The 25,885-nt window shown below is 42.5% G+C and overlaps 2 protein-coding genes across 7 annotated transcripts in view; one reads left to right on the forward strand and one right to left on the reverse strand.

Moving 5' to 3' along the window:
- gbf1 (golgi brefeldin A resistant guanine nucleotide exchange factor 1) overlaps positions 1-21,879 on the reverse strand; it is a 92,712-nt gene extending 70,833 nt beyond the window's left edge. For all 4 annotated transcript variants that reach the window (XM_056434852.1, XM_056434851.1, XM_056434850.1 and 1 more), the window contains exons 1-3: positions 21,592-21,879; positions 17,847-17,951; positions 15,811-15,877 (exon numbers count right to left, since the gene is read on the reverse strand). In XM_056434852.1, coding sequence (XP_056290827.1) covers positions 15,811-15,877; positions 17,847-17,942 — 163 coding nt within the window. In that variant the 5' untranslated portion in view covers positions 17,943-17,951; positions 21,592-21,879. The remainder of the gene's footprint in view (positions 1-15,810; positions 15,878-17,846; positions 17,952-21,591) is intronic.
- On the forward strand, positions 5,048-7,716 carry LOC130206756 (uncharacterized). 3 transcript variants are annotated; one of them, XM_056434855.1, is made up of 4 exons: positions 5,137-5,972; positions 6,074-6,233; positions 6,374-6,532; positions 6,857-7,716. In XM_056434855.1, exons 2-4 carry the CDS (start codon positions 6,205-6,207, stop codon positions 7,632-7,634), a joined length of 966 nt encoding a protein of 321 aa, XP_056290830.1. In that variant the 5' UTR covers positions 5,137-5,972; positions 6,074-6,204; the 3' UTR covers positions 7,635-7,716. The 3 variants fall into 3 exon arrangements, 2 of the variants coding, with proteins under 2 accessions (XP_056290830.1, XP_056290829.1); XR_008834172.1 differs by having other exon boundaries at positions 5,048-5,972; positions 6,074-6,532; positions 6,861-7,716; XM_056434854.1 differs by having other exon boundaries at positions 5,145-5,972; positions 6,074-6,532.
- Positions 21,880-25,885: the final 4,006 nt, after the last annotated feature.

Raw genomic sequence — 25,885 nt, forward strand, 5'->3', positions numbered from 1 at the left:
ATTCTCTGGTGTTTAATGAAGTCTCTACATAGTGTCTAGAGGCCCATCTCCAGTGTTCTAATGGTACATTGTGTTATCGCCTTAGAAGACTAGCGGAGGGTTAGAAAACCCTTGAAAACCCTTTTCATTTTAGCGCAGCTGAAAACAGTTATGCAGGTGAGAGAAGCTATAAAACTGGCCTTCCTTTGAGGGACAATTTTGAAGAACATTAATATTTCAAATAAAAATCATTATTTCTAACCTTGTCAATGTCTTGACCATATTTTCTTTTCATTTAATCAATAAAAGTGTGAGTTTTCATGGAAAACACAAAATTGCCTGGGTGACCCCAAACTTTTGAACGGTAGTGTGTAAAGACGTGAATACATGATGCAACGTTATTTTAGCAACTATTTAGCGCAGAACGGATGAAAAAAAAGCCATATTATGCCGGTTGGCTCTCAGAGCAGGCCAGCTGGGTGCGCTGGATATTTATAAAAAGCCTGACCTGCGCATCACATTATGTAAGCTTTGACTTTGAACACTTTAAAATCAGCATATTTCAATATGTTTGGTTTAATAAATAGCCCCATTGTTTTGTTCATAATGGAACTGCAGGAGCAGCTCGTTCCATCTTTTTGAATATGGGCCGGTGCATGCTTGTCAGCTTCGATTCTTGCTCCCAGTGAAGTATAAAAAAGCACTTGAATTTGTGGCAACATGCTTTTCATGTTAATTTATAAAAAATGTAGATGACCAGGCAGAATGCATCCATGTTGTGTCTTTAAGTCAATCCTTAAATATCCCGATAATAAATGTTATCCAAGTCCTCCTTGGAAAGGAGGTTTAAAATCTCATAGGGGTTATCCTGACTAAATAAATACAAATAACACAAACAACCACAACATTAAAAGGGACATGATAAACGAAAGAAAAAATGCCTGGAAGAAACAACGACAATCTGCTTCAATAAATAATACAACTTGATGGTCTAATTCGGCTTGACATTTTTTTTGAAAGCACTACTTTGTGACGAGAGACTAACCAGGAAATACATTCCAAGTCCAGCACAAGAGAGCATTTATGGAACTGTGAGAATCCCAGCTGGAGGCCAATGTGCGATGCAATGCTTAGCTAATTGGATATGTGTATTACAATGTCCGTGTGTCACAGCACCCTTATGGGGCATGAAATAACAAGCAGCTGTGGGTGTGTGTCAAGAGAATCCACATGTGTGTGTGTGTGTGTGTGCTCGGCTTGTCTGTCTGTCTGTCTGTGTGTGTGTGTGTGTGTGTGTGTGTGTGTGTGTGTGTGTTCGGCTTGTCTGTCTGTCTGTGTGTGTGTGTGTGTGTGTGTGTGTGTGTTCGGCTTGTCTGTCTGTCTGTGTCTGTGTGTGTGTGTGTGTGTGTGTTCGGCTTGTCTGTCTGTGTGTGTGTGTGTGTGTGTGCTCGGCTTGTCTGTCTGTCTGTGTGTGTGTGTGTGTGTGTGTGTGTGTGTGTGTGTGTGTTCGGCTTGTCTGTCTGTCTGTGTGTGTGTGTGTGTGTGTGTGTGTGTGTGTGTTCGGCTTGTCTGTCTGTGTCTGTGTGTGTGTGTGTGTCTGTGTGTGTGTACTCGGCTTGTCTGTCTGTCTGTGTGTCAGTGTGTGTGTGTGTGTTTGTGTCTGTGTGTGTGTGCTCGGCTTGTCTGTCTGTCAGTGTGTGTGTGTGTGCGTGTGTGTGTGTGTGCTCGGCTTGTCTGTCTGTGTGTGTGTGTGTGTGTGTGTGTGTGCTCGGCTTGTCTGTCTGTGTGTGTGTGTGTGTGTGTGTGTGTGTGTGTGTGTCTGTCTGTCTGTGTGTGTGTGTGTGTGTGTGTGTACTCGGCTTGTCTGTCTGTCTGTCTGTCTGTCTGTCTGTCTGTCTGTCTGTCTGTCTGTCTGTGTGTGTGTGTGTGTGTGTGTGTGTGAGGGACGGATGGTTGCTGAGAGGTTTATTAACCCAGTCCATCAAGGCAGTGTGGGATTCACACCGAGACACCGAAGGCTTAAGGATGTGAGCGCCACACAAGCAAGACAGCAAGACGGCACCTCTCCAAAATACTAATATGGGCCCTTATTTTCTACCACACACACACACACATATAGCCAGTGTGTGTGTGTTTTATTTTATTTGACCAGCGTTGCTGTTTTCTACTCAGGAGATTATAAACGGCGCTCTCGATTCTTTAGCGTTGACTTCCCATCGCGATCCCCGCTGCAGAACATTGCATGTTTATGATGTTCATCAGCGTGAAGCCCACTTCACTGGACTTTACCTTGGAGAACTGTCAATGTGGAATTACAGGGCTGTCAGAAGTGCAGCGCGTTTTAAAGACCCTATTTTAGTCCATTCTCACGAGCGCATTTTACATCCAACGGCCGGGCAGCATACCAGACATCAGAATGGTGGCGACGCCATTAAGTAGCCATGACTTACGCACCGTCCACATAACACGGCGGACCACGGCCCTGTGACATGAGCCATATTTATGTTGGCTTTTGTTCCAGCAATATATTGCGAACCTAAGCTACGCAAACAAAAGCGCGGCTCGCGAGAGTCACGTTAGCAAGACGCGTTTTGAAACTGTAGAATTAATCTTCGACTTGGCAACTCTTGGCAAAGTATTATCGTGTTTATCGTGATAATTGTTAATTAAAGGGAAGGCATTTTAGCCGAATGGATGACAGCAGGGGGGGTAAAATGTCCGGTTGTATTAAGGTGAAGCCGGTTGACTTGCTCCTGATGTGCAACGTGACGGACGGACAGAATAGTCTAATCCTAGAATGTAAGGTCGAGTGAGGTAAATAGATATTTTTTTGACCCATGACAATCCACGGATACAATCAGACTTAGATATACAGCAGTGAGCAAATACATTCAGATCAATAGAAACAATGGGTCACTTCAAGGAAAACAATGGCTGACAAAATGATCATAACTCAGTCCTGAGCAGATGGATATGGTTCACTTGTCTGATTGTTACTGAAAGCTCGTGAAAATAATTTTGATTTAACATCATTATCAGGAATAAAGTCCACCTTGAAACACATTCTATGGAGGGGATTTAGTCTGTTTCATTGCTGGCGACCTAAATGACTACATACAGGGTTCATAGACATGTTGACCAATGGATTTCCAGGACTTTTCCATGAATTTTCCATGACTTTAAACCAAATTTTCATCACCAAACATTTGGTGAACTCTCGGTGTATAAATGACACAAATGAATGAGACAATAGTTTGATTAGAAAAATAAATATAGATATAAATGTTTATTCTTTTGATCAAACGCAGTGTAAATGCACATGTGAATATAACAAATGTCCATGGCTTTTCCAAAACTGTTGGGATTACATTTTTTTTTCAAGAACTTTTCCTTCTTTTTTTTTATTCCATGACTTTTCCAGGTTTTCAACTTTTCCATGACCGTACAAACCCTGTTCATAGACTTACATTTAAAATAATGTAGAAATGATGACTGTAAAACGCATATACTACTCACACACAGCCTACAAAGCAGAAAACCTCAGACGGGCTAAATTTAGAGGCGCACTCTGAACACACTGAAAACCGACACTTGGCAATCTTCAGAAATTGTCAATACCAGCGTGTAAAGTCGATCTTGCTGTCCGGCCGATCCGCCGTGTCGCCAGTCTGTTTGTGGAGCAGACCTCCGGTGATGAGCCGTGTTGATGCACCTCAGACCCTTCCTCAATACCCCCGTTTTCATAAATGATCAGAGCTCAGTGTGAGTAATTAAAGCAACGGTGAGCTCAAAGCTCTCGGGCTCCGCGGTAAGCCACAGGGAGGGTCGGGTGTGGGTTGGGCTATCCGTCTTGTGCTCAACCCCCAATTACCACCTCATAAGAATATGCTTAACAGAACATTAAAACTGAATCCGTGTTGCGGAGGGGAAGACACTGAAACCTCACCGGGGGAGGGGGGGGGGGGCAAACAGCTGACAGCACAGAGAAGGTCTAGACCGCCACTGATCCGTCTGGCCTGGAAGAGAAGCTCAAAGGGGTCTGAATGTGGAGCTACCACTTCAGTTTAAGAAAGGTGAAAGTACGACCTGCATGCAACAACAAAAAACGAGAGAGAAAAAAGAGGAGAGAGTTCTGGATGGAAACGTTTAGCTGGAAGAAGTCGGCAACATTTGCTAGATGGCGCATATCGGTTGATTGGCATGAGAGTCGGTCACACTGCGGTGGCCTCAAATGAAACGCTGTGTCTGGAAGACCTACCTGATGTGTCCAATGAGAGAGAGAGAGAGAGAGAGAGAGAGAGAGATAGCATTGGTGTGGGAAGTAGGCCCCCTCCTAAAACCAGGTATTACCAACAAAAACACATGAATTTACTGTTATTATTGGGTTATTATTGCCACTATACAGGAATCTGTAAGCAACCGTACAATAGGATGTGTGATGCAGATCGATCAGAAAATAGATATGCACCTCGGGCTTGCTCTGAAGTTTAGAGGCTTGTCTACCAGATAAAGTTTAAATACAGGCTACTCACCCAGAGAGAGAGAGAGCCAGAGAGGGCGAGAGAGCTAGGAACAGCACGAGCCTATTTATTAATTAACATCTGTCCTCACCTTTTTTTTTTTTAAGAACCTGTTTTCTAAAACCGTACTTAATACTGTCTATTTTACCACCTATGTACAGCGTGTTTTTTGTATTTTCTCTTATTATTGTAATGTGTGTGTACCTCCGTTGACTCGGAGAGCCCTGCAAAACAATTCCAATGTGCCTGAACTGTTGCTCTATGCACAAATGGAAAATAAAAAACCTTGAACCTTGAGAGACAGAGAGAGAGAGATCTGTCTGCTCCGCCCTTAAAGTAGACTGTGAATAGAAACACATCAAACGTGGCAGCGCATCACTCAGATGTGCCGATCATGTCGACGAGGAAAAGGCTTTCATGACCTTTTAAGTTTTATAGCCCATTGTGAACACTTTTGGGAATGCGTGTGTACAGCGTCACACGCATAATGAAAACACATATATTCTCCTAAAAGTTGCCCGTGGGCTCAATGTTACATCACCATCCAGCAGGAGGGACTGTGTCTTTGACACTTGCACAAAATAAACGAAAAGGGAACAGGTCCTCGGGCCTCCGGGTTGTTTTTGTTACCGTGACTCCTCCGTGGTCCTGAAGCCTCTGAACGAGCTCTTAGGCCGCAAGGTGAACATCGAAAAGTCCTTTAGAAAATGAATCCCGCTCCACAGTCGCGCATCTACACAATATTTAGCTCATAAAAAAGAAAGAGTCGTGCTTAGCTACCAAAAAAAAGTTTGTCGCTGAATTTGCCGTCGATTCTCGATGCGACTATGTTTTATGCCGAACTAGTTTCTTCAGAGCGTAATAGGATCTTGGTCACAAGGGGTGGCACGGTTCGACACGTGATCGGTCTACACCAATGAGGTAGCTGCTTTTTGTCAACAGAATGGCAAGATGGCGGCTCCCGTGGTTGGATTCAACGTTACCGATAAAGAGGAAAACACCCTTAAAAGTGGGCTAAATCGATTCTAAATAGTGCTGTATACATAGCCGCGTCCAATAAGAACAATGAGGCAACAGAATGGCAAGATGGCGTCCTCGAGCAGTACGGAAGACGAAGAAAATACACCGGAATATATTAATAAATCAAAAAACAAACATTGTTTTATGCATATTACTTCAGTCAAGCACGAGGAGGTACATTATTTCACCACTACACGATGGAATACATACAGGACAAGCCTACAAACGTGGCTCGGGTTGGACGGTGAGTCTCGGGACGTGGCTGAGAACTTCAAACACTGTGTTGATGTGGAGTTTGACAATATTCCCGAGGATGCTGGCTTCCATCACACGTGCTACCGTAGATTTACGGACAAAAAATCCATGGCAAAGGTGGAAAGAAGGAGAAGTTCGTCAACCGAGCAGGCAAACGACAAAGGGATACTCTGTCAAAGGCTGAAACATTAACAGCAGGTAAACACACACACACACACTGTGGTTGAGTGACTGAAAGGTACAATTATGTGTGAGATATGTCAACAAACTCATTGAGCTATCCTTTTTGTTTTGTTAAGGCCAATTGCAGAAAGCTGCCGAGTTGAAGGAGGACCAAAGTATTTTTTTGCATATAAAAGACAGACTGTGTGGCTCTGGAGGTGCAGTACCACAAAAGCTGTTATAATCAGTAGGCTACACCAGGTTTTTGATGAGGCCTGAAAAACCAGAGAAAGAACAGTAAGTTATTTATTATATTGCATTTCAAGGAGCTACTAACTTAACATTGCATAAGTAAACATTCAATCCGCATTCTGTTGTATGTACACACAATCACAACACATATTCATTTATTTCCTTCTCATTCATATGTGTTCTAGGATTGAGCCCACGTTTGATATCAGCTATAAGATATTCTGTGAAAGGATCATTCGCCAAAGGCTGCTTGTCAACCAAGAGGTGCTGAGAATGGGCCAGCTGAGGAAGGCCTTCGTTGAACTGGTGAAAGCAAATGAAGGTCTTGATGCTTCAAACTACAGGTAACTGAAATGCATTTTTCTCTCACGTCTTATTATTTGTCATGTGCAAGTCCAGCTTTACACAACATGTGTGTGACAGGCCTGAGAAACTGTTTTTAATTCTTGCTGTTTGCACAAACATGTACCAGTTGGCAACAAGGAGGTGTGTGTGTGTGTGTGTGTGTGTGTGCGCGCCTTTGTGTGCCTTTCTTGGGCATCTTTGGTGTTCAATGTGCTGTATGGCAGATAGGTTCTAGCCTGTAATGTCTTGTACCACCTGCACCACTCTCTGCTTTTCATGATACTCCTGTGACTCTTAATTGTCACTGTTTTGTTTTGTTGCAGACAGGATATGTTGAAGAAGAGGCTGGCTCGTGATTTCCCCCAGCTGGTGTTTCACATCCCCACCAAGCGCAACATCTGCGAGCTGGTTTTTGCAGAGACCCTGTCAACCATTGACATTACCAAGGTGTCATCAGCTCTCGGAACCAGTGTGTGTTCAGCCTTGATCGGAATTCACACATTCTCTGGGTGTGACTCCACAAGTGCCTTTTATGGCAAAGGGAAAATGACATTTTCTGTTGCATGTGAGAAAGGTGAGTACCTAAAGGCTTTTAAAAGTTTAGGTACTCACTTTAACTTGGAGCAGTCAACATTTGCACTTCTTTGCCAGTATGTGTGCCACTTATATGATCAGCCAGCTGCCGATAATGTAAATGAAGCTAGGTACAAGGCTTTCTGTATGGCATCATCAGCCTTGCCAGAAATATGCATTCCCCCAACTACTGATGCCCTCCAACAGCACTGCAAAAGGGCAAACTACCAGGCTGCAATAATGAGGTCCTGTCGCAAACAAAAAATAAGTGCTCCATCACCTGCTGGATATGGTTGGCAAATAGAGGATGGGACCTTGCACATCACCTGGATGACCAGAAATCCGGCCCCTGACAGTGTTTTGCATGTCATACACTGCGGCTGCAAAGGTGCCTGTGAGACAGGAAGATGTTCCTGTTTTTCTGCAGGATTGTGTTGCACAGACTTATGTCGTTGCTGTAATTGTGCCAACACCAAAGACACCGAGCAACTGGAAGACAACTGCCCTGACACTGACAGTGAGGACTGAGCATCCTTAATATGTTATTTCTTTTGTAGTTTTGTACAGTTTTATATATGTCATATTTTTCATAAAGATTGTTTCTTTTGTTCATCAGTGTTGTTTTCATTTGTGGAAGAATGAATGAACGAACGAACAAATGGTCATTGGTATAAGTACAATTACTGCCAAAGACTGTACTTCCTACTGAGGTAGGAAGTACAGTCTTTGCCTTGATTTCTTCAGTGTGTGCTGGGTGTTCACAGTCCATGTTAGATCGTCAGTAAGGTGTATTCCCAGGTATGTCAAACTTGATCTAAATGACTTAACATAAGCATAACATGATCGTATATTTGCCTCATTGTTCTTATTGGACGCGGCTATGTATACAGCACTATTTAGAATCCATTTAGCCCACTTTTAAGGGTGTTTTCCTCTTTATCGGTAACGTTGAATCCAACCACGGGAGCCGCCATCTTGCCGTTCTGTTGACAAAAAACAGCTACCTCATTGGTGTAGACCGATCACGTGTCGAACCGTGCCACCCCTCGTGACCAAGATCCTATTACGCTCTGAAGAAACTAGTTCGGCATAAAACATAGTCTCATCGAGAATCGACGGCAAATTCAGCGACAAACTTTTTTTTGGTTGGTTAGCACAACTCGTTCTTTTTTATGAGCTAACGATTGTGTAGATGCGCGACTGTGGAGCGGGTTGAAACGAAAACAGTGTTCACCTTACGGCCTATCTGTACTCTCACTCGTTGAGCAGTAATCAGGATCAATACTTTCACCGGGGGACTGAGATGAGATGGTGGCAAGAAGCACTGATCAACCAAAGATTCAAAACCTCTGTATGTTGTTTAACCCTCCTGTTACCTTTCGGGTCAATTTGACCCCATTCAATGTTTAATGTCGGTGTTCTTTGGGGTCAATTTGACCCCAGGCAGTTTTTCACTGTGTCAAACATATAAGAAATATCAACTTTTTTTATATATTTAAAGGGCTATTTAGGTAGTCAACAAACACACATAAAGTACCTCACACTTAAACTTGGGAAACAATATTAATTCCAATAATTTTCTGGAGGTTTTAATTGCTGGGGTCAAATTGACCCCGAGGGTAAAATATGTTAGTAAATGTAAAGGTAACAGGAGGGTTAAGCATGGAAACTGGTTTTGCATGCTGCAGGTTTTATTTCGTGTGAAAGCAAACCGCATTGGTTGCGTCGAGGCCGCGGCTCCACCCGCCCCCCACCCGCCCTCTCGGTGCTCACGGGGGCTCGTTTGCTTCGCTCACATCTCGCCCCACTGTTCCTGTCAGCACATCCATATCCCCTGCGGCGGCGCCCTGGACTCTCTTCTATCTCACCCTCCGCTGTGTCTGTGCCTGAGACCGACCCCCCCCCCCCCACCCCCTCCACCCTCATCCACCCACCAAAACAGACGTCTCAGCCAGCATGATTAATAGCCCTCTGCTGGGACGCTCCGTCCACTCAGCACATTGTCGAGAGCCTCTGAAGCGGCGCAACAGTTGCATCCCCTCTTCACACCGGGGCCTAAGCCCGGCCTGTCAGTCCCCGGTTAGGGCGACGTTAACTGGCCAGATTTACAGCTACTAACCAGTACTAGATGGCAGCCTGTCTGGGGAGTGGGAGCCATTCCTATTAATCATACTTCTTTTTGGTGGGGGGTGGGGGGCTTTCTACAGCCGGTAGGCCAAAGGCCTGCCACTGTATAACACCTGTATAATCCACAGCGCCTCCCATCGACCATCAATCACACCGATGCAAATAGTATTTATGTTCTCTGTGATGCCGTGCCATGGCAGTGGCTTTGATTCATTCCGGAGCGACAGGTGACCCGGATCCCGCCCCCAGAGCCCGGTGGCTCTGGAGAACAGTCAAAGCATCTCTAGAGACCTCTGCGCCGATACGAGGGGGTTTCAAAAAATAAAAACTTACATTTAACTTACATTTGTCGTCAATTCAATTAGTCACACGACAGAAAATTAATCACCAAGATTCCCAATAATAATAATAACTAGAACGGGCACTCGGTAGAGCGCATACCTTCGCATATCACAAGATTGGGCATTTAATTATGAACATTTTGGCAATAGTTGCATGCCAATTGGATAAAAATTGACCGCGCTATGGTAAAAATAAGATGTTGACCTTTTCATGACCTTGACCCCAATCGATCGCAAAATCTAACCAAATGGTCCCCGGATAATAACCAATCATCCCACCAAATGTCATGCGATTCGGTTTAATACTTTTTGACTTATGTGAATAACACTCACGCATACAAATACACGGCGATCAAAACATAACCTTCCGCATTTTCAATGCGAAGGTAATAATGAATCGTTTCCCTCTCAAACGTGAGGCGCTGCTGCTGCTCAGGCGAGACGAGCACGCTATCGCCTCGAGCTCGGAGAACTTCAGGTGTTTACGACGTTCTGACATTGTACGGACAAAACGACGAGAAGAAAAATGAATCGTGACATGAATTGACGGACAAATTAATCGTGAGTTTGGGCCTATTTCATTGTCAAAGATTAATACCAGCTACTCTTTTCAAAAGGGTATGAAATAAATCACGAGATCAACGGAAGAACAAACTTAGGTGGTGTTCCCGTATTGGCTCCGTAGTTTTAAGGCGTACCGACTTCCATGATGGATGTGTCTTGTGAACTCAAGAGCAACAAATAACAACAACAACAAATGTGAAAAATGCCTGCAATCCAGTCCGTTAACGTGGACACGTTTGTTTTCTTTTCTAGATCAGGGGTCGGGAACCTATGGCTCGCGAGCCATATGTGGCTCTTCCGGTGACGGCATATGGCTTCAAGACAATTAAAAGTTGAAAAAAAAAAAAAAAATCTCTGCTCGCCCCCCTGTAATTTTCTCTATCGCGCCAGATTACAGCAGAAGTAATTTACGGTCCTTTTCTTAAAGACGTCTTTGTTCTTTTATTCAACTAAACGTCTGATACTGATCGTCTCTAGACGGCAGCATGTCACTCCTGTCTCTACGTGTCGCGGTAACACTTCTCGGCTCTCTCATCGAGCAAAGAAAAAGTCACCTGCACCCCCCCCCCCCCCCCCGTAGCATCATGCAGCACCAGAAGTCGCATTAAAAGCAAGACATATTAAATTTATTATACTTTAAATATACTATATGGCTCTCAATGAAATATATTTAGAAATATTTGGCTTTTATGGCTCTCCCAATCGAAAAGGTTCCTGACCCCTGCACTAGATTTACCCGAGGTGCACTCAGGTCCACCATCAGCATGACCGGGTCAATGAAAGGTCAATCCTCAAATGACGTGATGAAGCAGAGCATAGCTCATGAAACAAAAGGTCCAACATAGCTGACTTAAAACTGATGTCTCGAGAATAAGTAATTTATCCAAGCAAAAACACGAGTCAATGTTTTTAAATGTGAAGAGTCGCTGCTTTTTTTCCAATTTGAATACGACAAAGAAGATAAATAAAGATGATAATCAGCAGTTTCATATTTTCCTGTGTAAACAATGTATCTATAGGTGCTATGCCAAGCAAACATCCAGCCTATAGGTAAATCTGACAATACATAAATAATGCAAGGGACAACTCCGCCAACCCAGTTTATTGTCTTTTGCCCATGTCATGAAAATAACAGACAGCGGGACTGAGAATTTAACCCGTGATCTCATGCTTAAAAGCTACAGGGACACTGGGGCCACGCGGCAGACATGTGAAGAATTGCCGTGAGGCAGATTCTCCTCGCTCAGAATGCCCCCGTGAGTAAACATATTTGCATAAGTGGCTGAGCGACATGAATTATGGCTCCTCGGTTCTTCGGCATTTGCCAGCTGCCTTCTGCCGGTTCAATTGGGAGTGATATATATGTGTGTGAAGATCAGGTGGCAGTGAAGAGGAAGGGGTGAGAGGGGTGTAAGGGGGGGGGGGGGCAAGAGGCCACAACCAGATCCCAATTGCCCCCCCCCCTCCCCTGGAGGCCCGCCAGCGCCTGCCCTGACCGCAGCTTGGGGGACCAAGGTGACGCACATTCGGGCTTGACCTTGAAACAACACCGGCGTAGACCTCTCTCCCTCTCTCCCTCTCCCTCCCTCCCTCCCTCTCTCTCTCTATGATGGAAAAACACCAGCGTCGTCATCGTGGTGCCTCCGAGTCAATCCATGTCGGGATCCTCAAACTGTGTGTTCTAAATAATCTGTTGGTCATAATTCAACTATTCTATGCCAAATTAGCTCCGCCTCCTGCTTTGCTCTGGGAAAAGCGGGATCATTATTATAAAAAGGTCAGCTGGAGCGTAATCAAATCATCTTCCACAATGTTCAAATTCTGCAAATCCACCAAGGCCGTGTGCCCCCCCGATATCTACCTCTGGTGCTGCTGGTGATTCGAGTCAATTAGGGGTGGGCTTGTGAATTTCGTTAGTGTTTGGATGAAAAGAAGAAAGCTGTCAGTCAAAAGGCCACTCTGGCTTTGTATCTGGTGTGTGTGTGTGTGGGGGGGGGGGGGGCTCTAAACCTGTATTTGTATGAATAAAAATGAAGGGATTTAGGAGACGACTGTTTCTTCTGCAGACTTGTCAAAGATCTGACCTTCGCTGCAGCAGAGGGGGGGTTGTGATGGGAGAGGAAAAGAATTGAAGATTGGAAGGAGAAGAAAAAAGCCGAGGCTCAGTGACTTCAGGATAAAAAGGTGCGACTGGAAAGAAAGAAAAAAAAAATAGGTGAGCAGGCGAGGAAATACAAAGTATGTCGTACTGAAAGGCTGCTCTCTTACGGCGAGGTATCGCCCGGCAGAGGAATAAAGCCACAGAATTATTCAACAAGAGATTGAGACAGATTTGTCTGTGTGAAGACAATCCTATACGGGAGAGACACCCCCCCCCCCCCCCCCCCGATGTCTGGCAAGAGACAAAAGACTCAATCTGTGGTGAAAAACAATGTGTCAGAACAACGAGATCAAGAATATTCTTTGATTTGAGAGTTCATGGCATGCAGGAACAAATCAAATCAGTTGCTTGAACCATTATGGTTCTGTTTAGCTAACTATTGGCCACCTAGCACTGATGAAGCCATGTCACACTACAAGGCTTTTTAGATTAAGGTTAAAAATGTCATACAAATGGTCCGAATCATAACAATAATCAAACTGATATATGGCGTTCGTGTAATTATCAATCAATCTAGTTTGTGTGTGGGTTTAGCGGTACGCACCACGGTGGAGTACCTAGCTCGACTTGGTGGGGCACATTTTCTCGTTCCTATGTATAGAGTGTATTTCTGATTGATTTAATGTTACCTTCATTGAAAAAAACAGTGCTTTTTAAAAATAAGGACATTTCTAAGTGCTCCCAAACTTTTGAACGGTAGTGTAAGTCAAATTAAAAGACGTAATGCTTCAGTAGAAGTTCACATGGCCACCACCAGAGGAATGAATACCGATCACCAGATGTTGTAACGTGCCGATCGCTTAATGTCCAGTCCAACGAGAGGAGGAACAGACTTATTCTCGTGCTGTGATTGTAACGCTACAAATACTTAGTGAACAAATAAAAAAAAACAATAGTTGCAGTGGGGGGGGAGGGAAGGAGAGGAAAAATATTTTTATTTTAAGATGTAGATTTGTCTCAAGCGTTGGACTCAGTCTCAGATTTGGCCTTGAAAATTAGAACAGATTATTTATTTTTTTCCATAGTAGTAAAATCGTGAAAAGAAATGTAAATATTAACATTAGCACTGATGCGTTTCATCAAAAAGCAAAGTCTTAGTGGTTTAGTTTACGGCTTTAGTGCATTTAGTTGTGCGGTAACTCCTTAAAAAGACAGGTGCTGGCCGTGAAGCTGTGGAAAGCACTGGATCCTCTGGCTCTAATGAGGTTAGGGATGGGGCATGAGACGCCAGGCTCGATCCAAACCGTCCCAAGTAAATCAGAGTGACTGACTACCCTGAACAAGGTGGAGCTGAAGCATCGCAACACATGGCCTGAAGCTCGGCACCAGCTTCTTCAACTGAGCTCTCATTGTTCCGGAGTCGAGAGCGGAGAAACCTCTCATTCGAGAAAGGAAACTTTTTTTCTTCTTCTTCTGCTTCCAAAAAAAGAGAGAGAGAAAGAGAGACGAGACTTCCTTTCCCAGAACAATTTATCTCCCGGCTTGACAAGACTCCCTGCTATATTTACCCAACTAAAATTGCAGATGATACACTTCCAGCTGCAGTGCTCCCCGGCTCGGTGGCATATGGTCCTGTCAATCACACTTTGCTTACAACGGAAACAGAAACCGCCAGCGCAGAGAGACAAAAGAGAGATGGAAAGACACAAATAAGACTGAGAAACCTTTTGGGGACCAACTCATATATTCTGCTGCCGGTTGGCTTTAGTTGGTCGAGACGGCGCAGGTACACACCAGAGTGAATGGAATCACTGGGCTTTCATTAAGCAGACAGCTGGGGCCGCTGTGAAGCCTCAGAACAGCAGCCCGCCCACAAGATGTCCGGAATATTGCCGTGTTTCTATCAAGTTGTGATGCTGCTCCGGAAAACCAAACAAATTGATCAGTCTGTCAAAGCACAGCGTTGAGCTCTACTGCGGTTATGTGATCTCCATTTTGTCTTTCATCAGGGCGCGGATGGACCATTTCAGAGACTGGGTGCACTGGGGATTTGGGCTTATGGAGGCAACACGGCTTTCCAGACATCCTTGACATGGATTCATTACTTCATGCAAATGTTGGAAGCTTGGGAAGAAGAAGAAAACATTCAAATTGATATTCGACTTCCATTCTGGTCAAATACAGCAAGTGTGATGGAATGGGTTTAAGTCGGGGTAACAGAGGCGAGGGGCTGGAGGGAGGAAGGGTTATCGGAGAGCAAGAGGCAAGAGGAGGGTGAACCAGTCTGGTGGATTCCTCCCCAGCCGGCCAGCAGTGCCTGTCCATCTCACAGCGGCAGCAGCATTCCCTGGAGGAAGGCAGCGGTGGTGGGGGGGGGGGGGCTCAGACTGTGCAGCTCCATGTGTTGCATCCTTCCCGTTGCTCTCGACTTCTACAACTGGAGCTGGAGGGCTTGTGGGAGCTGCCGGGACTCTCATTGCAAAGGCATGAGAGCATGCAGGACTGTACCCAGAGCCAGCTTGGGTCTCTCAGAAGAACGGGGGGGGGGGGGGGTGCACTTACACACAATGCATTGCACACCCTGTTCCTTCACCCTCGTTTCTGTTCGCTATGCTGAATGCTAGACTACGACTGAATAGAGATGGCCGCCGAAACTCGGGTTCCGAGCGGGATGTGGATGCGGTCCGGAGTTCTCGGTTCTGCCATCGGAACTTTATTAGCCCCCGGAGTCTCTGCGTCTCAGCCTTCGTCTCCACGGCTCTCGACAACGGAGAATCCCATCACAGCAGGGAGGAGCCAGAGGTCCAAAGTGTTCCGACATCCTCTGTGCATCCAAAGTGTTTCTACAGTGTTTCTTGAGAACTCTGGTCCGATCACAAGATGACGGAGAATCAATGAGAGATCAATCATTGAATTGATGAGTTAGGCATGTATGTTATAGATGTTGGAACTACTTGTGCCTACTATGAACTATTCATACACTCTGTCATATTCATTGAATGTATTTTAACTCTAAATCTGTCCTTCTGGTCACATGACATCTATTGTTCTGTCCATCCTCGAGAGGGATCCTCCTCTGTTGCTCTCCTGAAGGTTTCTTCCCTTTTTTTCCCCCTGAAGGGTTATTTGGGAGTTTTTCCTGATCCGATGTGAGGTTTTGGGGCAGGGATGTCTATGTGTACAGATTGTAAAGCACTCCGAGACAAATTTGTAATTTGTGAAATTGGGCGATACAAATAAACTGAATTGAATTGTATTTGCTGCATTTGTGTCAAAAGACCTGTTACACTATCCATGTGCACACGTTTGGGTGGACAACAGGTCTACGGCGTAAGTCGCTTTGGAAATTAAAAGCAATGTAATGTGTAACAAGGGAAATTGGAAGACACACTTTCTCCTGCACAGTCTTTGATTTTAAAAAGTGGAAGAATCCAACTTAAAGCACATTGTGTATTTTTGAAGACAGGGGGTGCGTACAGACGAGCGCCGTCAGTCCAACTGCTCGGGTTACTCCGTTCAAAGTGGAACGGATCCCATCGCCTCGAACCCAACCCACATCGGCCCCACATACCTTGGATGTGGTTGAGTAATTCCTTGAGGTGGCCAAAGCTGTTCAGTAGTGGGTCCTGTTCCTCGTCCTGGGAAGAGAAAACAAGATGGTGAGAAGATGATGGCAGTGTGGACGGAAGGGCATCGAGTCGTTCAATCTCATTCGGAACTGTAATGCTCAGTGTCAGTGGATGTTTGCTATCACACCAACAATATCTCCTAATACCTACAGGTTTTAAATATATTCTGTGATCGCCAGGTTGAAATTATAGCAGCATATGAAAATGTTGATGAATCTGGACGCAACAAAAACATGCGTAGGTAAGTAAAATGGGTTCAACGAGAACTTGATCTGGATCCAAATTCAAGAAGGAAGTATCCAATATCAATAATGCAAAGTGATGTCATCGATACACATGTATTTTATTTTGAAATTCACAATAGCTGCGCCACCAATGTGCAACCTCCTTTCTACAGAGCCAAATAAATAAAAGTGTCAAATTAGTGAGTGTGTGTTAAAAGGTATTTTGATATCACCTCATATCCATCACAGGCCCTGATTTGAATTTAAATTGAATCGTATTAGATATCATGTGATATCAGCGAATAGTGTATCTTTTTCCAAAGAATCGAGATCATTTGGGATCTTGATGAAACACCCCTTCCAATAAAAACTCAAGCAGGTAAGCTACGGGGGTGAGGAGGAATATATCACTTTAAATCCATCTATTAGTATTGATGCACACAGCATTGATGAGGAAAGTAGGCCTCTCCAGTAAAGGGACCAACAGAGTGACAGTTGACTCATGAGCGGGTCCAATGCACAACCACAGGTCCATGTTACATGCCCCTCCTGTACGGTCGCACAGGTGGACCAGCTACCTGTGATGTGCATGATGCCATGGAGACAGAACACTGGGCGGAGCCTTGGAAGCGCTCCCATTCATTCCCATGCGTGTCCTTGAACGCCACCTCCCAACCACTCAAATGATTGAGATCTTATTAAACAATGGGAGGAAGAAGAAGAAGGAGAAGAAGTAGGAGGAGGAGAAGAAGAAGAAAAAGTAGGCTTAGAAGAAGAAGGAGAAGAAGAAAAAGTAGGAGGAGGAGAAGTAGAAAAAGTAGGAGGAGGAGAAAAAGTAGGAGGAGGAGAAGAAGAAGAAAAAGTAGGAGGAGGAGGAGAAGAAGAAGAAAAAGTAGGAGGAGAAGAAGAAGAAAAAGTAGGAGGAGGAGGAGGAGAAGAAGAAAAAGTAGGAGGAGGAGAAGAAAAAGTAGGAGGAGAAGAAGAAGAAGAAGAAAAAATTTAATTTTATTATCTGTTAGCCTGTGACTAACTTACTTCAGTCTTTTATAGTCTAGTGTTTCATAAGCTGCACATATTGCACTTTGCACACACTGAAAGTCATTTGGTTGCGTATAAAGCGTGGGAAAATGGAGGCAGGGGAAGATCCTTGAAAATGAGTCATGAGCCGTATAAAGCATGAGTCCATGGTGAAGAGCCCTTAAACTTCAGGAATTTGCAACAGGTGAACTTCAATCCAGTTCTTGATACGCACGAGTGATGATCAAAAGGGAAATTTACATTGAATTTTTGTATTCGGATTTGACTTTCATTTCTAAAATAATAAGTGCATAAAACACATTTTATACAATAACAAATGAGGAAACACTGAAGCAGCACAAAGCTGTTTATGCGTTAGACCTGATGCATGCTGTCCCTTCTACACCAGCACCCATTCAAAAATATAATTAAATGACGAAGTAAACCACAAAGATGAGGAATTATTCCGCGATTATCGTGGCCTTTACGTCGATGTAGTGCCTGTGATTCTCACTGAAAAAATTCTCTTTCAAAATATTACTTCCATCACGACCTCAGAGTCCTTATGAACCGAGTTATGAAGTACCGGTTTCACAGTATTGGAAATGATGTTGCCAAATAAAAACTTGTTGTGACTAGATGCATTTGTAGTTAAGCTTTAGCATCAACTCACCAGTAAGTGTTCATATCTGAAGTAAATCTCATTTTTAACTCTGTATTTGTCGTGTTTAACTTACCAGTAGAGTGTGGGTATTCCATCTGGAGTTTCTCTTGATCGCTCCAACAACGGTGCCAATTTCCCCCTGGATGATGTAGATATTCTTGTCCACCATGCTGCTTTTCTAAGAGAAGAACAGAGGAGGAGATGGTTGGTTGGGGCAGACACCTACACAATTTATATTCCCTCTATGTAAATGTACATTTTAAACTAGAATGGGCACTCGGTCGAGCGCATACCTTCGCATATCACAAGATTGGGCATTGAATTATAAACATTTTGGCATTAGTTGCATGCCGATTGGATAGAAATTGACCACGCTATGGTAAAAAGAAGTTTGACCTTTTTCATGACCTTGACCTTTGACCCAATCGATCCCACAATCTAATCAAATGGTCCCCGGATAATAACCAATCATCCCACCAAATTTCATGCGATTCGGTTTAATACATTTTGAGTTATGCGATTAACACACACACACGCATACAAATAAATAAATACACGGCGATCAAAACATTACATTCCGCATTTTCAATGCGAAGGTAAAAATCACCGCGTCGGGTCTAACATTTGATATTTTAGCCAAATATGTCCCAGCACAACCTGTACGTATATATATTACATCTAATAATGACGCCTCAGTTTAACTATGGGCTACAATGGGCAGAGGAAGAAAAGGGATGATAAAAATAGGAAGAAAAAAATGTTCCGATGAAAGATTTCGGGTGTGAGATTGAGGTAGAAAAGGACACTACGAATCATTTCCACTTGTATCAAAGGCTACGTGAAACGTATGGGGTACTGAACTAGCTCATAAGAAAATACATAAAAAACATGGCATTTACTTTCCAAGAGACTAGCAGGCTACGACAAATAATGTACTTCTATATCTGATATTGTTTCTCACGGCAAACATATTTGTCTAGGCTAAAACAATTCATGTGCGTAGCCCGGAATACATTTTAAACTATGGATAAGCAATCATTTAGATTCAATATTCTATGGAAATCTGCAATAAGTGAATGAAAAGGAAGTCACCAAGGTTAAAGTCAAACTAAGAACTATCAACCTCAAATAGATATATAATCTAACAATCAAACAGCAGATGTCCATGTGTTCCTTGACAATGCCTAAAAGCAATAAGGATAACCAAACAAAATCAAAACGCCATGCTGTTCATATTTGACAAGCAGGACACCTCAAAATGGTTGGATTAACCTTGTTCCCCGTGTCATGAAAGCCATGCAGGATAATAATCGTTACTTTACAGGAAGATTTAGGAATTTAGAGACTAGGTGGCGGAGGACATGTTCTTTTAAATTCATGGTAAGCAACCGTTTCAAAATACTAAGAGGATGGAGGTTTGGATGTTGAGAAATAGGGATAGGCTTACAGATGATAAGACTGTGATTTTATATATATACACACACACATACATATATATATCCACACATATATACATATAAATACATACATATATATATATACATGTATATATATACATATAATATATATATACACATATATATATCCACACATATATATATAAACATATATACATACATATATATATATTCTTTAAAAGGGATTAGGTTTTTCAAACCACCATTTCCATTTCCTGGTCTGATATTGTATTTTCCAAAGTAATACAGCTGCACAGAGTCCACTGCAGTCTCAGTAGACTTAGTAAAATCAAGTGTGGCAGGAAAACATTTGCAAACTCACCTCAATGGCTTTGCACAACAACAAAAAACTGCCTGCGGCACAATTTACGCGTCTCGTTATCTGGACCGTGGTCCGTGCCGACGTCTCACTATTCATAATTGATGTCATATTCATTGAATGTGTTTCTGTAACGCTGTACACACGACATCTATTCTTCTGTCCATCCTCTATTGCTCTCCTGAAGGCTTCTTCCCTTTTTTTCCCCCGTAAAAGTTGTCTTTCTGTTTTTTTAATCAGATGTAAGGTCAAAGGACAGGGACCTTACACATTTTGACCAATGGATTTCCATGACTTTCCCATGACTTTAAACCAAATTTCCACGACCAAACTGAAATCTCGGTATAAACATGAACAATTTAGAGAATTTTGTATTCAAAAAATGAGAATTCCAAAGCGTACAGTTTTCCTGAAATGAAACAAAAGAATGAGACAATAGTTTTATTAAAAGAATAAACATTTCTATTCGTGTTTATTCCTTTAAACACTTATATAAATGTTTATTCTTTATGTGCAAATCCATCTGTTTATATTAATTATTTCAAACTCGGCGTAAATGAACATGTGAATATAACAACATTTCCATGACTTTTCCAAAACTTATGATTTAAGTTTTTTTCCATGACTTTTCCAGGCCTGGAAACGACCATTTTAAAATGTCATGACTTTCCCAGGTTTTCCATGACCGTACGAACCCCGTCATTTTGTCAGGGTTCTTACACATTCTGACCAATGGATTTCCAGGACTTTTCCAAGACCTTTCCTAGACTTTAAACCAAATTTCCATTAACAAAATGAAATCTCGGTATAAACATGAAAAATTTAGAAAATGTTGCATATTAAGAGCGTACGCCGGCTTACATTTTGAGCGTCTTTCTTTAAAAAACATTAATTATTTCAAACTCGGCGTAAACAAACATGTGAATATACCAACATTTCCATGACTTTTCCAAAACTTATGCTTTAAGTTTTTTTCCATGACTTTTCCCGGCCTGGAAATGACCATTTTAAAATTCCATGATTTTTCCAGGTTTTCCATGACCGTACGAACCCTGTCATGTTGGCAGGGTTCTTACACATTCTGACCAATGGATTTCCAGGACTTTTCCAAGACTTAAAACCAAATTTCCATGAACAAAATGAAATCTCGGTTTAAACATGAAAAATTTAGAAAATGTTGCGTATTAAGAGCGTACGCCGGCTTATATTTTGAGCGTCTTTCTTTCAAAAACATTAATTATTTCAAACTCGGTGTAAATGAACACGTGATTCTAACACATTTCCATGACTTTTCCAAAACGTTTACGATTTAAGTTTTTTTCCATGACTTTTCCAGGTCTGGAAATGACTATTTTAAAATTCCATGACTTTTCCAGGTTTTCCATGACCGTACGAACCCTGTCATTGTGGGCAGGTGAGGCTCGTGATGAACACATGAGAGTTATCTCCAGCAGTCCTCCCTCTCTTGGGCATGGAGGCTAACAACCAGCTCGTCTGGTAGCAGACCTCCAGACTCCTCCAGCGTCAATCTAACATCGTTATCGTTAATAAACTCGTAATACGTTTCGTATAAGTGCAACACACTACACGAAGACAACCGCAGCGAGGGGGTCGAGTTGAGTTAGTTACCTGTCAGGTGAGCTAGTTAGCTGATTAACCTAGATTAACTAATGAGCTAGCGTTGGTTAGCTCGCTAAATCAGAGGGGAAGCTACAGGGTTAGCTCTCCTCCATACTGCAGGTTATAGAGACTGCGGAGTACTCTGGGACAAACACATGGCTACGTACGTTATATCATTCATATTTACTGCGGACTGAAGAGTTAACACATTGCGATATATAATATATATTCATATATTACCTGCCCAGATAGCTCACAGCTAGCTAGCAGCTACGCTAGCGTGTGACCTGGCTAAGGATAGGTGTCTTCTGTGTTTGCCCTCTCAAATAAGTCTTTTATTACGTTGATTTTTAAAAAAAAGCAAACGCCTGATGGTAAAACGAGTTTGCCTTTACGGCTTCTGTGAGAAATAAATGCATTACCTGTGTGTGGCGGCTATTCCGAAGACGGAGTCCGACTGGAGCTAATGCTAGCCGAGGGAGGCAAGCTAGCAGGCTAGCCGGCCAACAGTGAATGAAGAAGACCAAAGTTCAGTTCACTACGACAACAGGACCGAATAAAAAATGTCGGACATTCCACTGCGTCATAACGTAATATTTCCAAACTCCAATTATGTGTTCACTATTCAATAAAATGCCCCATAAGTGAATAAATTCAACACCTTCCTGCAGCTGTCAACCTGGTCTTGGTAAACACACTGACGTGGAAAAGCTCTGCCGTCTCAACCTAACTTGATGACAGGGTTTTGATTGACAGGCAACCAAACGCGTCGCTTTACGCGTAATATAGGACTGTGGATCACAAAAACATATCAGACTATTTCAGTTGAAGATGTTTTTGTGCTTGTGCAATTTTTTTATCACGTAGATTATCAGGGATTACCCGAAAGGAAAATATCGCCGGTGTTACAGGGAAATGAGGGCGGGACAAAGGTAGCAAGCTAGTTGTACCGGGTTGATGACGGAAGCCTGGTAGCTCCATTGAAAAGACCAGTCTCGCGCTGACAGCTGGATGACGTAAATTTGACAGGCACTAGAGGGAGTTCAATCATGACATGTAATGTCATGTAATAATGTAATGTACTCATTCTACAACCAAATGAGTGACTCGTTTTGTTGAGTCAATATTGTATTGTTTGGACAATATGTTTTATTGTATGACAGCAGATGCATGCAATTAAATGGTATCAGTTTATAAAGGTTAATCTTGAAAGTCTTGAATCAGAATCAGAATCAGGTTTTATTGGCCAAGTACGTTTGCACAAACAAGGAATTTGGCTTGGTAAAGTGACTCTCAGTGTGCTTACACAAAATATACATTACAACACAATACAAAACAAAACAAAAACAAAACAGTGCAGTACAAAACAAACAGTGCAAAACAGTGCAACGGTCTAAGAAGTTTAAGAAAGTGACTTAAGAAAGAAAGTGAAGGACTTGTAAACATGAACATACCTCCCATTAGATGTGTGAGCATGGGGGTTTATTATTGATCCACAGTAAAGGGGTTGGGCCAATAGGGTGCAAGGAAGGAATGATAAAATAGTCTCCAAATGATTTGGATTTTATTGATGATCAGTGCGTCAACTATTTTGGTAATTGATTTACACTTTATTTTCAATTAAAAATACCCACAATCTTTAATTATTGCTTCTCATTTGTAAGGATTTGTTGATTTTGTTTATCTTGTGTAAACCTAACACTGCAGTCAAATTAATATGATTGGATTTTGGACTGATGGCCGAGTAAAAAACAGACACTTTATGGCATCGCCTCATACAGAAATGTTTTTTTGGAAATATACTTTGATATTCTACCAATCAAACAACTAATCAATTGATAGAGTTACTGACCTGAACTTAAATGAACTAATAATATATAAATAAATTGAGCTAACGGTCCAACAAACAATTGAACATAACTCTGTACACACTGGCTGTAGCAGTGAAACATTAGATGTCTTGTTTACCTGAGCTACCAAACAAAATCAAAACAACTCTAAGTGGCAACATATGATTTGACAGTAATAACTTTTCTAAGATGGAGATGAGAAGACAGAGGATTACTCCGCCTCATACTTTCATTCCAAGGATGTTTGTGGACTTTTTGCTCATCTCTCTTGTTTCATTCTTCACTGTAATGTATACATAATAATACATGCCTATTTAGTATTTGAGGCTGAGATGGAATTTCACAAAATGTATCTAATACTTTCATGTAATAAGATAGAATAATAAAACTATAATTAGTTATGCTGTGTGATGTCAGGAGGGTACGGGTTTGGAACCTGCAGGACGTCCACCTTCCTGGCCCAGAGACATACATGGTTAATTAAGTTCATTGTTATCTTTAAACTTGCCCGTATACGCGTGATTGTGCGCGTGAAAGCGCCAGCCTCGATATGAACTGATGTCCTGTGTGTCCAGGGCGTACCCCGTCTCTCAGCATCCGATTGGCTCCAAGGCCCCAAATGGTCACAGATGATGGATGGATGGTATGCCACAGCAAAAGACACAGGTTAAGAGGAAATACCACGAAAACGAAACTATTTGGATGAAAAAGTGTTAGATTATTGTCTGTTCCAAGCCTTTTATTAACGCCTCAACTCACACTTTTGTCAGCCTCACAGACAGCTGATGGTGTTTCATGTTTACTCGGCGTTACCTGTGCTAATAAATAAACAATGGGCCACCCCCATCAAATTCATGATCAAGTGGGATTCAGCACACAAAGGAGCACATTTGGATGGTTGAGAACGCGTGGTGCATCTGAATGTTGCTGCATGACACCTGTTGTCCAATAATATGGGTCGTGTAATGAACTTGATGATCCTTGTTGACCTGTGAAGGGACCTGTTGATGTTGTGTTGTCAGGCTCTGTTTTGCTTATTGAGGGGAATGACTTTGGGTCAACAACAAAAATAAACAATTTTCAATTAAGCGAATGGCGGCCAATTTGAATTTTTTGGGTCCCAGGAAAAAATGTTGTACGTCTAAGACGATAGATACCCTTTCTGCACGTGTTGAACTATATCCAGTGCTTCCCTGGCATGCTCTGTTATGTTGTTTCAATAACAAACAAACAAAATCAAGTCTGCAAAAGGATATTAGAGAATGTACTAATCTACCAAAGTGACCTAATGATCATTCGCATAACAATGGTGTTATGTGTTTCCCTTATATTTGGAGGAATTATGTTCTGTGGAATCAGAAGCAGCCGTTTGTTCAACATCTCCACATGAAATACTGCTCTGTGTTTAAAGCAGATATAATCTCTGTTTGCTCTTTGCAAAGTGTTTAATCATCTGTAGGATTTTTAATTGCAACATAGCATCAGAAAATATATGCATGCCGTTTTCTACATGCACCTCTGTGGCAATACAAACTTCTTTTCCTTAGTTTATCATGCTCATATACATTTGTGCAATGTTATAACAAACATATACGATCACAGATTGATTTATTCATCAGTGCCTTAAGAACCAGCATATGTCCCTTTAAAGAAGCAGTAGGCTATCTTTCTAAAAACCCTCTTTAATATCCAAGTTGTGTTGCATATCCACATGTGATCCTTGTTCAGCTGCATATGAAACAGCTGGATTTTTCTTGATTACATTTCCTTCATCCAAACTCAAAATATTTATGTGAGCAAGTGTCTTTGACACGAGTCTATACATCATTAATTACAGACATGAGAATAAGAACGATGAGGTTCTTTTCATTCTGACCATCTCATTCATTCAGAGGATGATGCTTCCGTCATATTTCGTCATGAACGTTTTTTTTTTAACCCGTCCCGTTGTCTGGTAAGAAGACAACAAGAATCTGTATTTTGGCATTTATGAAAGATACAAACATAAACAAGTCATATGCTTTGTGTTGCGCAACGATTGTGTCATATCTGGCGAGTATATTCTTGTTTGAAAGATGTGTATGTGATAAATTGAGGCTTGTTCATCACAAGTTCCAACATTCTTGGAGATGCTACTGAGCCCTGCTTGAGGCCTGCGGGCTATGAAAATGCGTACAAGACAGGATATGATAGTCGTCTAACCTATCAGTGGAAGGGTTTCCCGATTCACATGAACATATAACACAGGACTATCCTGTAAGATGTTTATAATGTGACCTGTGAGGTTTGTTTTGGGGGGCAGGTGGGAACTAAACATGGCAACGTATTTGCTAAATTTATCCACGGTACATTCAAGGGAACACTTGCCAAGCTGCTAAGATCCAAGCTGCAGACGCGCTCCAAATGGGAGGCAATTCATATTGTCTCAAGGAAAAAGGCATTTGACCTTGACCTCTGGAACCTGTAAACCACGAAACGCATCTCCTGCTATTGCCATTCATTTTAATGTGTACAGCGTTAAACAAAAGAGAGAGAGAGAGATTGCCATTGAGCGTTACAGAAGTCGTTTCAGGATATAGACATTTCCCCCCTGGTGTCAGTGTTTATACTAAGCTAGGATAATTGAACCTTCTCTAAATCCCGCCCCTTAAACTCAGGCTGACCAATCACAGCGGGGCATTATCCAGCTCTGATTACGGGACACTGCTCTGCTCCACAGACTCTCATCCACGGTTTCAGAGTTCCTTCATGTTCAGGCTGGTTAGTGGATCTGGAGCTGGCCCTTGTCACAGTTCAGCTCCACCCCCTCCTCACTCTTCAGCCACGCCCACCTCGTCAGGCTAACTCCCTTCACCTGTTCACTCAG

This window comes from Pseudoliparis swirei, chromosome 17, assembly GCF_029220125.1.
Source record: "Pseudoliparis swirei isolate HS2019 ecotype Mariana Trench chromosome 17, NWPU_hadal_v1, whole genome shotgun sequence".
Lineage (NCBI taxonomy): Eukaryota > Metazoa > Chordata > Actinopteri > Perciformes > Liparidae > Pseudoliparis > Pseudoliparis swirei.